The following is a 20199-nucleotide window of genomic DNA, read 5'->3' as shown; positions in this document are numbered from 1 at the left end:
GTGATCGTGTCAGCTCCCCCGTTTGCGAGTGAGCGCTACCAGCCAACTCTAACGTCAGATTTTGTCAGTAAATAAACAGAATAAATTCACCAGAATCAAGAACCATTCACAAATTTCATTTTCTGAGGGGGGTGGGGTGGGGGGTGTGTGTGCGGTGAAGAAGCAACAAGTACCAAAAAGAAAACTCCTCATTCTAACACTTTACATCCTACCACACATTTGCCACGAGGAATTCCAGGTTGGGAACTAACCAACGTGGTGAATCAGTATATAGTATTAGGTTACATAAAAGGAATTAATGACATTTGAAAACTGGACCACGCGTTTTAAGGGGAGGATGATCTTTTTTTGTGCGTGCATGTGTGTGCAGCTATTAAAGGGTACAAAGAGTGACCTGAACTGAACCCACCCTTGAGGCATCGCCAGTCTCTAAAAATGTAACAAGCTGTTGAAGCAAATCTTTGCTGCTGAACTGAACTTTCCACTGCCACCCTCTGACGACCAGGCAAACGACCGGCCAGCTGCAGCTACCATGGGGGACTGCGCAGATCAGCTCTTTGTCTGCAACCCCCAGCTTCATCCCCTGATGTTACTTCTCCTCGAACAGTAAATGCAACCAGCTGGAAAGCAGATTTTAAGATTTTCTCGAACTAAACGTCGGATTGTACACAACAACATAAACGTATTCATCCACCTGACGAAAACCGGGATGCCAAACAGCAAGTTCGGCAGAGCGCATCACAGCTTTTAGTTTTCTCTTTCTCTAATTACTAATTAACTCACTTTGGAGCTGCTGTTATCTCAGGTTGTGCATTGTTCTGAACAGTGTCCCCTAATAATGGGGCAGAGTTCAGAGACCCAGGTCTGTGTCATGCCACCTCCCTCCTTTGGAAGGATTCTTTACGGTCAACCAGAACTGTGTTTGGACTTAAAAGCAAAGCTACACGCCGCTGTTTACAAAGTGTGGATTCAGCTGTTCCTCACGTTTAAGAGAATTTTGTTTTTCACAAGTAAAACAGTAATTTGACCACTGATGCAACACAGAGTAAAACGCAAGAATAACTTCTTCCCTCTCAAGTAAGAGAAAGCAAGAAAAACTTTTGAAGCTCTAAACCCCAATCGTCCCATATTTAATATCCTGGAATTACAGCAATTTTCTTGCCAAATTCTCTGTATTTTCAAACATCTGATGTCTTCCCATAGTTGTTTCAGAGAAATTTTCATTATGGTCAATTCAGTAGCTCCAATAATCTTCCCTGTGAAACACCCAGATTCAGGTTCCTTCTCGTCCTACTGCCAGAGATGATCAGTGTGTGTGAGGTTCCCAGGAGGATGGAAGTGACAACTCATCACAAGCAATACGGCCTGTGCTGGGGGATTTTAAAAATTCCTGAGCTAGCTTGGGCCAAGTTCTTCCACACACCTGAAACTAGCCCAGGAACAGCTGGCCTGCCTTCCTTGTGCTGGCAAAAGCCTTTATATATTTGCCTGTACAATTAATTGAACTCGGAAACCCAGGAGAAACAGTTACTTTTCATGTGAGTCATTTCCCAGATCTTGTTCACTCTGTAACCCACTAATATTTGTAATGGCACGAGTGTGTGTGACAGAGACAGGATGAGACAGAGAGAGGAGTGAGACTGCTGCTTCTGCAGTAGTGGTGGTGGAGAATATACCTGAAACTACACCCTGAATTGCAGCCGTTTAGTTCCCCTCTGCCTCTCAGGGCTTTTATGACTTTTGAAATCTTTCCATGCTTTCCACAGCATCATGGAGTGGTTGAGGTTGGAAAGCACCTCTGGAGACTGTCTCATCTGCTGCCCCTGCTCCAAGCAGGGGCAGCTAGAGCAGGCTGCTCAGGACCACGTCCCGTTAGGTTCTGAGTATCTCCAAGGATGGAGACTCCACAACCTCTCTGGGCAACCTGTTCCATCATGTAATTACCTGTTTGCTCCAATCTGTGCAAGACTTGTTCCAATCGAAGAGCAAACAACACAGGAAAGAAGAAACAAAGCATCAGTTTCTGATGGCCACTTTGTTCAGCTACAAAGGGAGGTTATGAAGCATGGGGTGTGAAGATACCTGCTAGCTCTGCCTGCGAAGGTGGGTATAGCAAGAAGCATTTAGAAACTTCAGGTTTGCCTTGCCAGAGCAAATTAACCCACAAGACTTGTGATAGTATCTCCTTGAGTAGCTAATCAACCGTGCACATGGGGAGGGAACAGCTTCTGTGACTTCCAGAGGGGTTCCCAGCAAGTGAGATCAGACCTGGCCTGAGGCAGAGCACGGCAGATCCGTGGCAGAGCTTCGTACGGACCGGATACTGCACGGGACCAGAGAGCTGGGAATGGGACAGGAGAAGATGGAAAACAAGGAGACAAGATATCGGGGGAGTAACTTCTCAACTGCTCTGTCTTCTGCACCCCTGCCATCTCATATTCCCTGCTGACCTCATCCGTGAGGTTCCTCCCCGTGACTGGCAGAATGCTTGGTGTCTCAAGGGGAGTCCACGCAGTACCTCCAGAGAGGTCAACAAATTATTGGGAGCCACACAAAAAGCGCTTGAAGTAAAACACACTTCATGTTCAGTTGCCAGGCTCTAGACAGGCTGCCCTGCGCGCAGGCAACAGGCACAGGGGGAATATTCAAAAAATACACACTATTTACAGGAAAACTAATTATAATTTATGCTGTGACAGCCTGGAGCCTGTCAGAAAAGACAAGCAGGACACACATCAGCAGGAAGGTATCTTTACTGCTGAGTTGTAACAGCAAAAGAGGCTTGTATTAAAAGGATTAATTAGCCTAGGGAAGTGGAGATTTCTTCCTTAGCAGGCTGACAAGGTGGCGATCATCCTGGTGATTGGTTTCTTCCTAAAATACATACCCCAGAAACTGGCCTGAGAAGCATCCTGGGCTGGCTGCACAATAAAATTGGGGGGAAAAAAAAAAGAAAGAAAAAAAAAGAAAGTAAAAAAAATCAGATTGTCAGAATTGTCCGCCTACAACAAGAGGAGTTTGGCTTTTGTACATGGCTTGGTTCTTCTCTGCTTCTGACTACGCTGTGTCCTGGCATCATTCTGCACAGTGAAACTTGTCCTTCTGATCGGCACTAAGAGCAAAGAAGGAGCAAAAGGAGCGACTGCACAACTTCCATGTGTTGGCTGCAGGCATCAAACCAGGCTCGCAGAGAAGAGACACTGTCTAGCAGTGCATTCAATAATAAAAAACATTCAGTGGAGTAACACAGCTTTTGTCAAGCAGCTACAAATAAATGTTTATTAGCTAAGGGTGGTAAGCAGAGAATAAATTTCAAGCAGAAAATGCATGACAGCGAAGAGGGTAAATCATTACAGACTCTAACCTGATTCCCAGTGCTTCCTCTGTAAGTTGCATATGAAGTGTGAAGACATTCAACACCACTTAATGTGACACTGTGTGTGCCATTCAAAACAGGACATTCACCACCCACAGCAGCTGCATTCCTCATGGTATTGGAGGTATTTCCCAGACTAAGTGCAAGGACGACCGCAAATACCGCGCTAAAGGACAAGGCTATGGGATGGTAAACTTCCCTTTTTCTTTTCCTTTCTTTTCGACTGAGTGAAAAGCTAGACCACAAAATTTTAAGACAGAAAAAAATAGCTATTTTTGGCATCACCCAAGTTTAAATGAGCTGCAGGCATTTTGCTATTTGTTAAGGATTCTCACTTTATCCTCAAGCTGAGGAGAATTCAGAGAAAGGAAATAAAAGCAGGATTTTCCCAGTCTGTAATAACAGCAGCTGTAGGTGCTCAGCTCTCACCGGTCTCCGACACACATACTGAGCTGGACTGTCCATCTCGTGGAAGCCCAGAGAGCCTGGCAATACACCGTGTCCGGCATTTCTGCTTAATAATCAATTACATTCCCCTACCCCCTGGCCACCTAGGCGATATTGTTGGATATTTGTACCTGGGGACAAAAACCTCATTGTGAAGATAGTTCTCAAACGTCTTGCGGAAGGCAGATTCTTCCAGCTCCTTTTGTATTTGAGAGTCTGTTTTAGGACAGGAACAACATTCTCCACTGACATCCTCATTTTCACTTTGATTATACTTCTGCGAGTCTTCGGATTCAAAAGGAGGAGACCACGTCCTTGAGGGCAGTTTTAACCCTGTGGACAAAACAATTTTAGTATCACTCAGACTTGACATAGCAGAAGCAGATGTTTGATCCTACAAAGATCCCAAACTAGCATATACAAGATCCACAGCACATGTGAGCATCCTGAGCTTTGGTATCCAGGGCCGAGCAGCTTTTCCTTTTTTATGACAGGTCTTGGAATGGAGCTCAGATGCTGTTGTGGCCAGAGTTCTACCCCAGTTCATCTCAGTTTAGGTAACAGGTGAGATTTTGGGAGTCCTCAGTGAAGTTTTGTGCTCTGAAAGAATTGCAAAACAGGCACAGGATGCCTTCAAAAATTAACTTGGCCACTGACCTCCGGAAGCACTGAGATTTTTCCCCTTACTGTCTCTGTAGCTGTTATTAAACTTATTACTAAGTTTAAAAGGAACAAGTGCAGAAGGGAGATCCCCAAAGGAAAAAAGAGCTGATCACTTTGTAAAAAAATGCTTTTGGAGACCTTTTGCACATAATTTGGCAGTAGCACCTCACGTATAATGTAACTGAACAGTCAGAGAACACAGCTGCATCTCAGCCTGCTTCTTCAACAACAGTCTTGGAATCTGCAAAATTAGGCGTCCAGAGCACCTCCGAGCCGCCTGAGGAATGCCCAGGGAATTCTGAGAAAGCTTGAAAAAAACGCACAGAGAGAGAAACACCCACGCACCTTTTAAGCAGTAATCAAGTTCATACAGCTCACTATCTTCTGCCTGCTGCTGCCAGAACACCAGGTAGTGCGTGATGTTCCCGTTGGGCTCCGAGGGTGGCTTCCACTTCAGAATGATTTGGGATGAAGAGTTGGAAACAGATATCGGATCTAATGGGACTGACGGAACTGTGTGGGCAGGAAGAGACAGAGGTCACTTCCACTACTCTGCCAGAGTTCGACAGAACGAGGGACAAACACAGGCAAGTTTCCACTTCTACGGGAATAAGCAGCGTTCTCCACAGCGGGTCTGCCGGGAGCCAGCGGTGCTGCTGCAGGTACAGCAGCCTGCACACAGTCTCCTACATGCGGCCACCGAAGCCTGACAGAAGGGGGGCACGCTGGCACCACCCCCCACGCAGGGACGCACACCTCCTTCCACTGGGTTAGGAATAGCTTCCCACCACAGCAGAGCAGCAACGGCAGTGCCCAGTTTCACAGATATGGGACTATCACAACTACCAGTAAAAGACTAGATCTGTTTTTCTTTTCCACTTGCAAGGCAACATTATTTTAACGATACTGACCAGTAGCGTTGGTCTGGACGTAGATGATTTCACTCTTTGCACCATATGTTCTTCGTTCATCTGAGAAAGTGACCAGAGTTTTAACAAAGACAGCATACTGTGTCCATGGCTTCAAGCCCCTTAGCAGCCAGCCTGGCTGAGCCTGGGCTTTGGGCTCATTTGACCGTGGAGGTGGGTCAACATCTACAACTGTCCAGCTATTTGACCCACAAGCGTCTTGGCCATCAAACTCCGTCACATTTTGGTACGGGCTGTAAAAAAAAAAACCAAAAAAGCCTCAAACTAACAGAACCCTGATTCAAGCTTTTAAACCCAACCTTTTTAAATACATCACTGAAAGTGATAATCCTTTACCCTTCGCAGAAAGTATAGCTACCTCATTATATGTATTCTGAAAATGAAGCACAGGGAGTTTTGCAACCCAGTCTCCTAACAGCATCACAGGACAGGTACTGTTCCACAGACGAACCCAAGAACTAAATCCAGGCTAATTATTTTCAGCTTTATGAAAATCAGCTTGGTAACCCTCAATTCTAAAACAGTGCTCCCCACCTCAAAGGGAATAAAAACCTCAACGTCCCATGGAGATAGTGGGGAGATGATAAACTCCATGGTTAGAGTATGTATGTCTAGAATAGCTGGAACAATTAATATTTGGATTCTTCTTAAATGATGAATTTTGACTGTACACAGCTCAGTAAGCCAGGGATCTTCATCAACACTTTTATATAAGGGTAAAATCGGAAACTGAAGTGTAGGAGCCAGACAGCCTCAGAGACTAAATAGCTGTGCCTACAGCAAATCTAATACCTGCTCTTCAATGCCAACTGCCATTCGCGGAATCCCAGCGTGGCTATTATTTGGTAACCTAACAGTGGATCACTTACGCTTCTTTGTAAAAAAGCATAAAGCCCAGGAGATCACGGAAATCTGGAGGCCAGTACGGCTCCCACTTCAACAGGATCTTGTCATGAGAAGTTCTAATGGATGAAAATTTCAGCAATTCATTTTCACCTGTAACAAAAGAGAACCAACAACGATTTTGTTAATGCTAATAATTAAAGTTTTCTATTTTTAAATATCTTTGACGTTTATTTTCTCCACAGATGACTATGAGAAAGTTGGCATTGAGAAGAGCTGCTCATTAAAGCCTTATCTTACTTTGAAGCTATTCCTGTCTTAAGCCGGGGTTGGACTAGATGACCTCCTAAGGTTCCTGCCAGCTTAAATTTTTCTATAGTTTTATGAAAATGACCCTGTAGAAGAGCTGAACTAAATTCTAATAAGTGGGACACCTAAAGGCCACATATTTTAAAATTCACCATGATCTATGCAACTGAACCCAGCAAAATATGGTTTGCATAGAAGGCAGAGGCTACAAAAACTAAGTGTGTGGATTCCCAGCCTTGCCTGGGAGCAGCACGGTCCCTTTGCGAACAGGAGGGAAGGACAACAAGTAGTGCAGGAGGGTGGAGTTTTGAGGGTGGCGTCAGGATATGGTATGTCCAAGCAGCCCAAGAAGGACTGACTGTGTAGCTCAGATTGGATTTGCCATTCCTGCAGTAACTGCACAAGGGAGGAAGAACGTCCATTGCACTGGCACCACATCCGGAACAAACAAGGGCTTTTTTTTTTTTCTTTTTTCCCTTTTTTTTTTTTTGGTAAACAGGATGCTGCCAGTGTGAAAACAAGACCTGAAATGTAAAAACAAACAAAAAGCCAATCACACTGGCAACCTGTGGTTTGAGGTGGAGGGGCGGCACAGAGAACAGCTCAGCAGGGTGGAGTTGAAGCTGGCGAAGAGAAACGCAACCGTCTCCTCCAGGTGCCTTTAAACGAATCAACCAGCCCCCCGGCTGGGAGCTGCACACAACCACACAACAGAGCTGGCTTTGAACCCCAGATCTAGGCTCATCCCCAAACGTGGGAAGAGCTGGTTAGTGTCTCACAGGAGGAGGTGACCTTTACAGGCAGCTGATTCCCTGTCCCCCTTCACTCTGCCCAGGCTGGAGTGGTGTACCTGAGAGTATGGCTCTGTGTATGTTTTTTCACTGGCACAGCCAGTGTTTAGGTACAGTCATTACACTCCCTTCTCCCTGCTGTGCTGGCACGGCTGCATGTGTTGATATGTGGCAAACCACATCAGGAAACTGATTTAACCGAAAGATCTTCACTTTTGTTCACAAATAGCTACGTCAGCATAATCAGGGCAGAGCTGGGGAAGGGGCTGCTTAAGCAGCGCTGTCCCCAGATGCAGAGAAGCAGGATGATCTAAGATGCACTGCAAGCTGTGAAAAGAGCAAGGAACTGAAATGCGAAGAACTGAAATCATAGTTTAATTAATGCTGGGTTTTTTGGTGGCAATACTTGCTTAAGCATCTCGTGTGTCAACCTGTGTGTGCCCCTGTTCCTGTGCACATCTACAGCTTCGCGGGGCTAGGCAATAAATCAAAGCAGAGAGACGACACGAGCTAGGAACAACAAAGCCTGCCATCTTTTATCCCAGATTAATTCTACAATCTGGTTCACCATGCAGACCTGTAAAGAGTTTTACTGGCACAAACCGGGAAGGGGGATTGTGTGTGGCACCGAATGGGAACAAACAGCAGGGCTGGGGGTGCGGAAGGGATGCACTTACGGCAGTGTTGCTGCCAAAGTATCTGCAAAGCTACCTCTTCAGTAGCATGACTTTAGTTAAAGCATAAAGCAACACTGTGTGTTTGCTCCTTAGCCATGCTGACACAGGCATTGTCTTATCATTGTTCTTGAAGAAAGCTGTTGGCTTAAAAACCTCTGAGAAGCACAACAGAAATTGTTGGAAAAATGTCTCTGACCGTTGTCACAGCAATTCCCTCACATGGCTCCAGAGACGTGTGGAAATCCTGTTTCTCTACTATGTTTATTCTGTGTGCGGACTGTCGGCTCATGACACGGGAAAAGAAGATTATGACTATTAATCAGGTACTCAGCTGTAACACAAAGTCCCAATCTGGACTGAGGTTATGTTGTGCTAAACTCTTCAAAAAGGCACAACAATACACTGAACCCTGCAAGAATCACAGCTGAGCACACAGTGAGCAAACTTCTGAAAACCGAAGTTGGCCAGGTAGGCTCCTGGCCAGATGGAGAACCCGTAAGTACTTCTACTTGTGGCACAGTGACAGTGTTGCCGCAGTGCACAAGCAAGCAGCGAGTCTGGTGCTTCCCCAAAAGGACAAAAGGACAGACCCTGGAAAAACATCATAGGTTGGGCTGAGAGAAATAAGAGCGTGAGGTTAGCAAGGCAGATGAAAATGATGCAAGTCTCGCTGCCTCCTAAGACGTTCTTACATGAGGCTTGATCACCATTTGTCTTCAGGGCTATGTCATTCCTTTCCTGACGGCCCTTAGTCCCAGAGATCTCCTCCATCTTGTGGATTTCTGACAAACACAGTTTGGGATTATAATGGAAGAAGAGTTTGCCTCGTGCAATAGTGAGGTTGTGTTTACTCCAGTCCCAGAGTTGGCGGAGATTCTGGTTGTCCAACGCATAAAATGAGTAATTCCTGAAAGCAGAGAATGAAAATGTGGATTGGGAGAGGATCCACTGAAAACTTTTTCCCCCCATGCACTAACCCAGACACCAAAGAAAAATGAATGCAAACTCCCTTCCCTAGCAGGCCACAAGCCCTGGGCAGAGGAACATTTAAAAATAACTTGGAAATTGTTTACCAATACAAATGACCCTCATAGCACTAGTACTCCTTACACTTCAGTGTTAAAATGAAGTATATTCTGAAAGAACTCACCCAGCTTCTAGTGTTTCTCCCCTAATCAGATGTAGTTTACGAAAAAAAGAAAGAGAAACCAAGGCATAAGACCGGCGAATTTTTAGGTAACCTGAGATTTCTTCTATCAAGCCAAGATTCGCTTCTAGCTCAGCTGCTATGTTATCTACGGAGAGGAAAACATGGGTTTTAGTTTTCTGATATCACAGAGAGAAACACTGATATCGGAGCCCAACCATATTAAATAGAGCTGCTTTACATTAATTCATAATTCATAAAACCTTATGAAAACCTCAAATGAACATCACAAGAGCCTTCGCTTTGCGGTTATTTTTCTGAATCGCTCTAAGATTCAGGGTGGTCAAAGCAAAAGCGAAATGTTCCAGCTCAGGGATGGTGTCACATTCACCCATCTAACAGCCAGCACTCCCTGCCCCCTTCCACAGACAGAACTTACTTCCTCCACGGATATTTATCACTAAGCTTCCATTAACAACTGTGCAGCCACGGAGCTCCTGCGCCGATGTCACTGAATCGATTGTCTTCTCCTTCCCATAGTCACAAACCTTCGGGCAGGGCCCTGCGCAGGGTGTACAGTGCAAGCTGGAAAACAGGAGAGGCAGGAATGCAGATGCGATGCTTTTGCAGAATGCCATCTCGGGCATCCTCAGCAACTCTCAAAAGCCGAGTAATCAATGCAAAGCGACAGCGTCCTGACAACATGCCATGGGATCCACTTGCAGTAAGCAGCACACAGCTCTTAACGAACTCCAAATAACTGATAATTCTTTAAATTGTCATTTCGACATTTCAAACACTAATCATTCTGTCCCTTCCTACACAACAGAAACCAGAGTGAATTGATTTTGATGATTTTAAATAGCCCACCCACCACGATGCTCTCAGTCCTATGCATACCAGGGGTTTCAAGATCAAGAAATCCAGCCACAGTCTCCATGCCAAGATCATTAACCAAACAGGTAATTGATGAGCAGAGAGCAGGCCGTTCATCTGGGAATCCTCTGATTAAGTACTGCATAAAATGTTGCTTTAAAGAAAGGCAAGCAAGCATGTGCTTTGTGCTCTGGGGAAATACTTCTTAAATAGCAGCAAGATGATTGCTTGCCCTGGTCACAACACCACAAGAATGTGTTCCCAACTAGTTCAGAGAAATAAATACTCTAGGAAAAGCACGGACTAGTGGTGTAAGGTCCTACTGACAGCAGCCTGGAACAAGCATAGGAGGGAGGTGATGGCTGCTGTTAGACAAGCAGCGTATCGACTCCGGGGGCTGCTAGTTCACTCTTTTAAAAAGCAAAACAGGAAATGGAATAAAAAGTCCCGTTGGAGTGAATTCCCTGAAATCATTATGGCAGGAGCAAATACCTGTGAGCACAAAGCTACCAATATTCATAGGAAATCTGACTCATCACAATATATAATGTTATTGTGGGACAAACAACAAAGTTTTCAGTGATAAACAGCTCAGCAACATAAATTATTTAATTCCTTTGTCGAGAAACCCTGGGAACAGATAGAATGGCTGTTCGCTGCTTTGATTCATGCTGCACTTGTTTGTTACACTGTCCATTTATGTCTGGCACAGCTTGAACCTGCTCAATGAAAGTAATTACAGGGACAAGGGACAGAGATTCTGAGAATGATCCACTCAAAATGCACTACGCTCTTTTCATTAGACATGACTTTTCCCTATTCTGCTTAACAGCAAGGCGTTCCAGTGCGAGGTGTGCTTTGGATGGGAAGGGAAGCAGGGCCACTAAAGCCTCTCCACTGCCCATCTCCCTCGTCTCACTTGGTTACAGAAAGACCCTTGCAGCTTGAGGGTGCTCCTCTTCCTCGTCCTCCATCTCCCTTTCCCACTTTTTCCAGACTTGAGGGGAACCAAGGGAAGAACAAAGTACCAGCACGTGGTAGGTCAACCCGTCTGCTTTTAATGGCTTCAATTAGCGAGGTATTAGTTTGCAAATCTAATTAAACCAGGTAATTGTCACAGACATGCTGACGCTGGAAACTTTTCTTGGTCTTGACACAGGACACAAACCCTCTGTCCGAGTGAGAGGAAAGCACAGTACAAAACCTACAGCATGGTTTCTCTGCCTGCAGACACTGGTACTTACTTGCTGGAATTCATGATGTACCCTGACGGGCATTCATGAATGCATTCGTTATTGTGGATAACGTGACACCCCGACTCCCTGGCATTTTTGCATTTGTTGTGCAGTTCCTGGCAGAAGCTGAAGGTCACACAACGCCACCCCTCAAAGCGATAGTAACCGGGTGGGCAGGTGTCCACACATTTGCCTTCAAGGTAGAAGTTGCGGCAAGACACGCATTTTTCAGGGTTGTTTGGCTCTGTGCAGTCCCCAAGACATTCGCTGTGACAGCACTGACCATCAGAGGTGCAGCCTTGGGACTTGCAGGCAGGTGGACAAACTGTGAAGAGAAAAGAGAAAAGGCAACTGAGTACCACAGGACAACCCGATGCGGCATGACCATGAAGGGCTTACAGCAGTGACACGTCACCCTGCCTGGCCTGGCATCTTTCTTCTCAAAGGGCACGAGCCCGAGATGCCATGAGCGCAGGCATCTGCATCATCTCCACTTTGCAGTGTAAACTCCAAATTTTAAAAACATTTTTTGGAGAGCGTTATCATTCACTCTCACAATTCATTAATGCTCATCTGCAAAAAGAGAAAAAACGCGTCTCTTGGACCAGTACTACAAGGCTCCCGGGAGAGCTCCAGCGACTCCGTCATTATTCCTGAATCCCAGAAGTGATGAGACTCTACAGCGAGAGTCTCCCAGTCTGGGACAGCCAGTTTCAGCCAGAAGAATGTAGTTTCTTAGCTTAAGAAACTAAGTTTCCCACAGCGGTGCCGCAAGTAATGCACGTCCAACAATACTTTTACATGACCCTTCAGCTTTATCAGGATTTGCTTTCCATCTGCCTGCCAGCCTGTCAGAAGGTTCCCCGGAGGAAGCCTGCTGCCCTGGCACCCCACACGTGCCCGCTGGTGACTCTCCTAGCAAGTCCAAAAAGAAGGGCACCCACGAGTGTTATGGCTTGAGGCTTTTATGGTTTACTTTCTACTTGCCCATCACTTAGTGCCTCACAATACTTTCAGTGGGCCGTTTGGGCTTTGAAATAGAAACCGAGTGGCAGCGTAGCTCAGAGCAAACCCCATGACCAGCGCTGGGCAGGGAGCGGGAGCTGGGAGGGAAAGGATGGTCCTGCCCCTCCGCTGCTCAGCACCTTCTCCCTCAGTCTTAACGGTTCAAATGAGGCTGAACCAATTAAACCCAACTGCTTAATCTGGAACACGCCATCAGGAAAGATACAACAAAGCTGAAATCTCCGCTACAAGAGCGAGCACCCAAGCCAAGCGCGGCTTTGACGGAGCCATTTAGGGAGCAGTAGGAAGAACTTTAGGTGGGGGATGGGGGACATGGGCCTGGATTTATCCGCACGGTGACATCCAGCCTCGGGGCTACAGCTGTGAGTCGCTGACGCGTAGATCAAGACCCCAGCTCCTCAGCGAACACAGCGTTGGGTCAGAGGGCACAACTGAACGGCTTCTGACGTGCCACCCACGCGCCCTCAGTGGAGGAAGGCAAAGTCCTCCCGCAATCTGGGCTGGCCAGACCAAGCAGCCTCACACCGAATTACCACCACCTGCCTCCACAGTTCCCAAGCTTTCTGTCCAATACTCAGCACTGAAGCCAGAGGGGCTTTATTTGGGGACATCCCAGACACACCAATGTCTGGGGGCTAAAATGTTATTTTTAATTACTGGCTAATGTGCGTGAGCAGACCCATCGCGGAACACGGTCTAGTTTTATCAGCTAAATAAGCAGCACCCAGGATCCCTAGTACAGCGTGCTGCTAAGTACTGACCATCGCATCCCCAGCTGTGGTTAGGAAGAAAATCCCCCTCCATCATGTCCCACCCCACGTTAAAGGATTGCAGAATTAAGTGTGTTAAAGTGGTGAAGGCCATTTGTGGAATAAGCAGCAGTAGCTGCAGTAGGTGGGATAGTAAAGATGAGCAATTTCAGGTTTGTTCCAGCCTGATCAATCCCTTGAAGAAATACAAAATAGGTAAGGTTGAAATTCTACCACAAGGTCAATTTAATCTCAAATATCTTACTGCTTCCATGTCAGCCCTTCACTGCAGGTATTTCCTCTGTGCATCCCTCAAGATTAATCTGTTAACAAGAAACACGGGAGTGTATTTCAAATTTAGGTCTTGTTTTGGGAACCTGCCACAAACAGTAACTGAGCAACAGCCAAACAGAAGCAACTTGCAGGTGATACCTACTGTCTAACTATAAAATGAGAAGCTTGCTATAGAAGCACAGCTATATGTTCTTTACCAGGCCACAGATGAAGCACAGTCTAGCAACAGATGTCATGGCTGCAGTTTATTAGAAGTACTGGCAACAGAAAAACACATGAGAGAAAATTCCAGAATGTAGTCCAAAACACTATCAAACTTGCTAATTCCAGTCTAAAATATCAAGGTTTATGGGGGAAAAAATTTTCTGGGCTATTTCTTACACACTTCCCTGTGTTCCTAAGCGAGCACCAACACACTGATGTCTTGCAAGGACTTCTACGCTTGCTAGTACCAGCGCTCCCTGCAGCACACACCTCCCTAGGCTGGGTTAGCATCCAGCTGGGAAGTAAACTGCTGCGGCGAATACATGCAGGAATGATCTCCGCAAGCTGGAGGGCAAGTGATAGCAACATCAGTCACAGCGCCTCCTCCAAAACAGTATTTTTCCAGGTCTGTTTCATGCCTAAGAACTATGAAGTTCAAAATATTCAGGAGACAACATTTGTATCTCAAGGAGTCAGCGGAGCAGACAGGTAATTTGGAAAAGTTGTCCCTCATGCAAAACACCCAGTGACACATGGCACCTATTTAACATTATACCACCCAGTATTTCTTCTTTCAATTTGTTATGGAAACTAATCTTCCATGTCCTGTGCTTATTTACACACTTCAAACTCAGCTGCAAATATTCACAGGGCAGAAACTGTTTAAATTCTCAGCTCTAAAGGTTTTTAGAAGATACAATTAAACCATTTTTAAACTGTTCTGAACTTTCTCTTTTTCCTGTTCTACCAGCTTTTGATGTTTCAAAGGCGGCTTGAAGAAAGCAAAGCAGCCAAGGCAACATCTTTTTTCCATTAAGCATTCAAGACCAGAAATTGTCAATCGCTATTTCGCGTACATCCTCATTACAGAGATCCTGAATAGATGTCATCTTGACATGTCAAAGTACGCATGCTAGAAAGCACGTGAAAATCATGTAGAAACCTCTCCAGCCGATCTTCACTAACACTTCTTACAACTATTACTACAGCATCCAGGTTATGTGACTCCAGATGGGTCAGAAGAGGGTTTTTTTATTTGGTTTTTTTTGCTGCCACCTTATGCTTTCACGGCAGGACAACACTGAATAGGTTCGTGCTGACCCAGTGCACCCCATCACCCCTTCATCATCGGGGTTTGCAGACTCCAGTAATCACCACTGGCCTGTGTAGACTTGCCTCTTGGCAATGAGACCGTGCTTTGGGGAGCTGGGGCAGCTTTGGGGAGCTGGGGCATGGTTCGGTGCAGACCGAGGAGGCACAGGGTACGCTCAGACACAGCAGCTATACAGCCCCAGCCTCTGCACCGTGCTGTGGGACTTCTGGACAATGCGGTGCCTCCCTCTCAGCCCAGGGAGCAGAAGTCAACTCTCGTCATTCCGCACAGAAGAGAAGAAAGTCAAAAGTGAACTTTGTAAATCCTAGTTAGAGACAAGGGAAGAGCTGTTTTGGGGTAGGGGCAGACACCCCCAACACTGCACCATAAAAGCTACTGCAGGGAAAAGTGCTTCAGCACCAGCACCAGAGCAAAACTATTCGTCACTGCCATGAAACTGCTTCAGCAGGTCTTTAAGGACAGGACTTTCAAAATCCCTGTCCCAAAGATGACAAACAGCGTAGTGCTTAACTAATCTGCCCTGGATGAGGGAGAAACAGAGCCGACACAGAGGTTCAAACCTGTTGTTCCAGGGGTGAATAAATATTTAACTAGCTAGCTCGAGTGGCTCCAAAGACTTGGGAAACAATGCATTTTACAAACTTTTCTGATTATAGATTCAAACTGACGTTTTTTCAGGCTGCTGAGGCCCAGCTGGGGGGGACAAAAGGCAGCAGAGTCAGCGCAAAGGAATGCCTACCTCTGTGGATCAGTCCCGTAGTTTCACCACTTCCCTGTTCTTCAGGTGGAAACAAAACACACTGATATGGTAAACACATTCCCAAGCCAACACAGGTAACCAGGAGATCCATATTTAACAGGCAAGTCAATTAAGCATTAAGTTGTTCAGCTAGTAAACACAGTTTGTCTGAATATTGAGATATGATTAAAAACATTTGTGTTAGGTCTTGTTTCTTGCTTTCTGCTAACAAATCAATAGCTGGGAATCGTCAGAAAAAGAGGGGAAAAAAAAAAAAAGATAAAAATCACTCAGAGTAAGTTTTCCTGTTCCTTGGGGATCCTCTGCCACTGGGTGGGTTTAAATAGCAACGTCCTGGGTGGGCTGAACTGAGTGTTGAAATGGATGGTGGCCTGGGTATGACAAGGGGTACACAGCTCATTAAGACAAAATTCTAAACCACACGTGTGAACGTCAAGATGCTGCATATATACACAGATGTTCCCACATGGTTGTGGGGTTGATTTGTCGTGAACTGACATGATCTTTCGCCCGTGCAATAACAAGCCCCATCCATGTGAACGTGGGTCAGAGGCGGCAGCCTAGGCCACCATAGGCCATCCTGGCCGGCCGGGGTCACCAGCTGTGTCCCGCGCAAGCCGCTCCTCTTGGCCACTGGACCAGCCAGTGGCAAGGAGCAAACTCACCCTGCACCGTCAGGTCCCGTCTCATTTACACAAGCTGTATTTTGATTACAGACCAGGCAATTAGGAGGCTCCAGATCCAATGAAATCCAGGACAGAAAACAACAGCGGCAAGAGAACCGCCCTCAACCTCAGCCAATGCATTTGCTGCCTGCACAGGGAGGCATCCAACCGCTCCGCTATCTGCACAGGGCAAACACGCCTGAACCCCTTGCCAGCTCCCCAAACAAGCCCTCGCCTCCCACCGCCTGCAGCCCACGATGCCACCAAACTCATCAGGATAATGCAATTTCACTGGCTTTTTGCAGGGTTTTTCTCACAGCACGCATTTTGAGGCGTATATAGAACCAGGAGAAAAATGCAGGAGGAAGCCAGTCTGAACCCAGCACTGACACGGCTTAAAATGGCTTGTTTTGGCCGCGATACATATCGCTCGATGCCAGAGCTTAAGTTAGTGTAATGTTATAAGACGTGCACATGCGTATAATTCAAGCCAGAGTCCCACAGAAACAGTATCGGAGAGCTCTGCACCTCCCTGTGTTTTTTTTTCTCTTACTGTAAATGGCTGCAGTATCTGGCATACAAATTAATCCAGTCTTGCACACACACACCCCCACATAGAACCATATTCCAGTTACAGTTGCAGTGGGAACTGTAATTTAATTTCCTCACTGTACAGTCATGACAATGACCTCCACAGAAATGGGTTCTTGTGGTTCTAAACAAAAACAAAACCAACAAGAAAAAAAAAAAAAAGGAAACCCAAGGACTAATTGCCCACGGCAGTAACTCCTGAGTGTGTTGCAAGCATGTGATCTTAATTTAGCACTGCAGAGTTTGTGCTTGTTTCCTGAATTTCTGCAAGTGCTGAGTGGCATTGCTGCTCTTGAAATCCGTATTAATCTTACCTCCTTATAGAATTATGTATTGAATCATGTTACATGTACACAGCATTTTTCACTTGATCACTGTTCCTCAAAATTAACTCATTCTCCTTCTGTCAAGAAGACTCCAAATTCAGTAAGTCATTAAGCAGTGTTTGTTACAGAGTTCTATAACATGATTTTAATCCATAAAACAATATTTTTCATTTTTTTAACATGTTCACCTATTTTCTTCTGAGCATTTATGCGATCTGAACACACCGAGATGACACCTCATCCAAATGCATTAATGTATTGTCAGGTTGAAAACAGCCATTAAAGATTAAATAAAACTGCATCCAGTGAAAACTAGGTATAAATCTAAAACTCTATAGCACAGCAGGTTGACAGAGGGTTGCTGCAAGAAAAAGAGTGTTCTGCCAACCCCTCCGCACTGTGGCTTATGTCCTTCAATTATTTCTTCATGTCACCGAGACCAGAAAGGCAGAAACGTAAATCCTAAACCCCAACAGCGGCATTCTTGGGCTGCACAGGGCAAACTGCTCCCAGGGCACCACAATGGCAGCGTGCCAGGGAAGAACATGGTTATAGAGGTCTACCGGACTGTAAAGAACACAAGGACTTTTGATTGCCTTAGTGACTAACAACAGTAGCTCTCCCAGACCTTCTTAAACCTACAAAATAAATAGAGCAACTAGAACAGAACAAAAAATAAGAGGTTAACATGCTTCTACAAAAAGATTGCCAGCAACGCCTGACGCTGGCTGTAGTTATCAAGCAAAATTCAGGAAATATCACAAGATGTTCAAGCAAACTTTATGACACTTATTCACAGTGTTCAACTGCTCTAACAACACTCATCCCTCCCTTTTCCCCAACGCCAAAGACATCCAAGGAACAACCCTCCCAAAACGTATCGACTCCAATGCTGGTATCCGCACACAGGATTTCAGTTTTTAGCACCAACTCGGGAAGGAGCAAGTGCCAAATAAATTCAAGGCTTTACAACCAGCACAAAAAATAAAGTGTTATTTATATAATGAGATATTATAGAACATAATGCCATGACCCCACTGAACTGCGAGTTGGAAACGTTAGGAGGTCTGTATTTACACAGGAACAGATAAAATTAACTGCAGGTGCCTCCCTTCCCATAGACAGTGACTTCCAAAAACAACACGCTGTTACTCAAACAGAAAGGAAACTCTTCCCATTGAAATTTCTCAGGACAATGTTACAACTCTTATCTCATCTATCAGTAAGGATAAGAAAAAACGTGTTTCACCTCCCAACCCTTTCACAAGTTACGTGCTCATTTGGAGCTACGGGGAATGTCTCAAATATTCCAAAATGGGACTGGTGCCATTTGCAAACCCCCTGTGTTTGGCTGCTCCCATGAGGCATCCTCCCAGCCAAGAACAGCCACCACAGCCAAAACCGACGAAGATGCTGGTACTGTTGCGTGGACCTGTTAGGGTCAGCAAATGTGAGTTTAGTGAAGATAAAAAGGCCTGGAGTTGTCCAGTGCTTCCTTGTCCAGTGGCGATAATGGAGGATATGGAGGTCTGCGAAAGAAGTGGGTGAATGGAGATTAAGGGGAAAAGGTTGAGCTCTGTTGTTGATAGAGGAGGAGAGCAGTGAAGGCAGATGCCTCTCGAAACGCAGTCTCTTCCATGCGACCTTCCACTCTTGAGGCTGCGGAGTAACCTGCTACCTTCTGCATTACAACTGCTGGTGGGGTATTTCTCTGGAAATAGAGACATTTACTCGTGTACAAATTATGCCAAAGAATACAGAAAACTTCCGAAGAGGAACTCATACATACATATAGACACACATACTTTTATTTATATAATACATGAAAATATTTTTATATATAAGTCATATGATGAAGCCTGGAGGAAGTCATCAGCCACAACAGATCCACAATGCCTTTGATCACTCACTCTTCACCCTCTTAAAAAGTTGTAACCTTTGCAAATGAGCTTCTCCAGCTACCACACCAAGGACACGAGGCAGGACCCCTGCCCGGGCATACAAAGCCCTGCCTAACGTCAGACTCAATGGCTCACCTCCGTGGCTAGAGGTAGTCAGGCAGCCTGACTATCATCTCTTATTTTGGGGGACAGAACTTCTTGGGCTACAAACCTCAGCTATGAAAGTCCCTCACCTTCTCCCACTGAACCTTCAGGACAGACCCTCGTTTCACCAATATCCTACACCTTTCTGTTTCTCTCCCTTGAAGGCTTTCACCCCTGCTCTCGTCTGTCACCCCAACTATTTGCATGGAGAAGTGGACGCCTCCACTCGAGTGTGGCTAATATTGCCCAGATAGAATAAAGATCAAAGAATCATTTTCCTTTCATGCATTTTAAGTGGTGCATGTGGTGTTTACACCATGGCCGCAAGCCCCTTATGAAACGAACTTACAGAGCCAAGCACGTCTCTGATCAGAGCTAGGGGACAAAAGTGAAATAAAAAAAAAATAATTAAAAAATTTAAACTCAGGACTAGGTCTGTTTTCACTCTCCTAGTACCTTTCAATCAAGCTGATTCCCCCAAGCAGGTAAAAACAACTTGCAGAAATCTGACTAAACTGTTGGCAACCAAGCTCAAAATACCAAAACATGGAGTTTGATTTGAAAACACAGCAGCACTGTTAAAGGTGGAACAAGTGTCACAAAGTGCACACAAGGATAGCGACGAGAAGTTGTAAATACTTTACCTAGTGTCTACAATGCTGCTGTTGTGCCACTCTCTGGCAAGCAGATCAAGCTTGCTCCTTGCATTTTGTGTTCAAAATTACATGGGAGCTTAGCGCAGCATAAGGGTTTGGAAATAACCACAACCTCTGCTTGCTTGCTTTTTTCTTTAATAGGCAAGCCCCAAAACTGACACTACATCTTTAGGCGAAACCTGGAGTCCCCAGGCAGTTACCACGGAGTGTAACGCTCCCATGGACATCTATCCTAACCCCAGGCTTTCCGACTGCCAGTGCCTCTGGTGCTTGTGATGGAAGATGAAGCAGCCACCACACCCACCCCGATCCCTCAGCTACCTGAGGACTGGGAGGCATGAATTCCCCGAGCTTCAGCCTTTCTGACAGTAATTTGCAAAAGAGCCACTATGTGAAATCTGTTTCCCTATACAAAGGGGCAGAGACGCTCAGCATCCCTAACCTCTGGGAAACACGAGGATCTGTAAGGTCTAGTT

At 45.6% G+C, this 20199-nt stretch overlaps 1 protein-coding gene across 2 annotated transcripts in view; it reads right to left on the bottom strand.

Annotated features, from left to right (window-relative positions):
• Positions 1–20199, bottom strand: part of INSR (insulin receptor) — a 64261-nt gene that overhangs the window by 12999 nt on the left and 31063 nt on the right. For both annotated transcript variants that reach the window (XM_080386810.1, XM_080386809.1), the window contains exons 3-10: positions 11303–11618; positions 9622–9767; positions 9186–9330; positions 8728–8942; positions 6285–6411; positions 5398–5648; positions 4832–4999; positions 3955–4156 (exon numbers count right to left, since the gene is read on the bottom strand). In XM_080386810.1, coding sequence (XP_080242936.1) covers positions 3955–4156; positions 4832–4999; positions 5398–5648; positions 6285–6411; positions 8728–8942; positions 9186–9330; positions 9622–9767; positions 11303–11618 — 1570 coding nt within the window. The remainder of the gene's footprint in view (positions 1–3954; positions 4157–4831; positions 5000–5397; positions 5649–6284; positions 6412–8727; positions 8943–9185; positions 9331–9621; positions 9768–11302; positions 11619–20199) is intronic.

Source organism: Falco punctatus (assembly GCF_963210335.1).
Source record: "Falco punctatus genome assembly, chromosome: 4".
Classification (NCBI taxonomy): domain Eukaryota; kingdom Metazoa; phylum Chordata; class Aves; order Falconiformes; family Falconidae; genus Falco; species Falco punctatus.
This window is presented reverse-complemented; position numbering and strand designations above follow the sequence as displayed.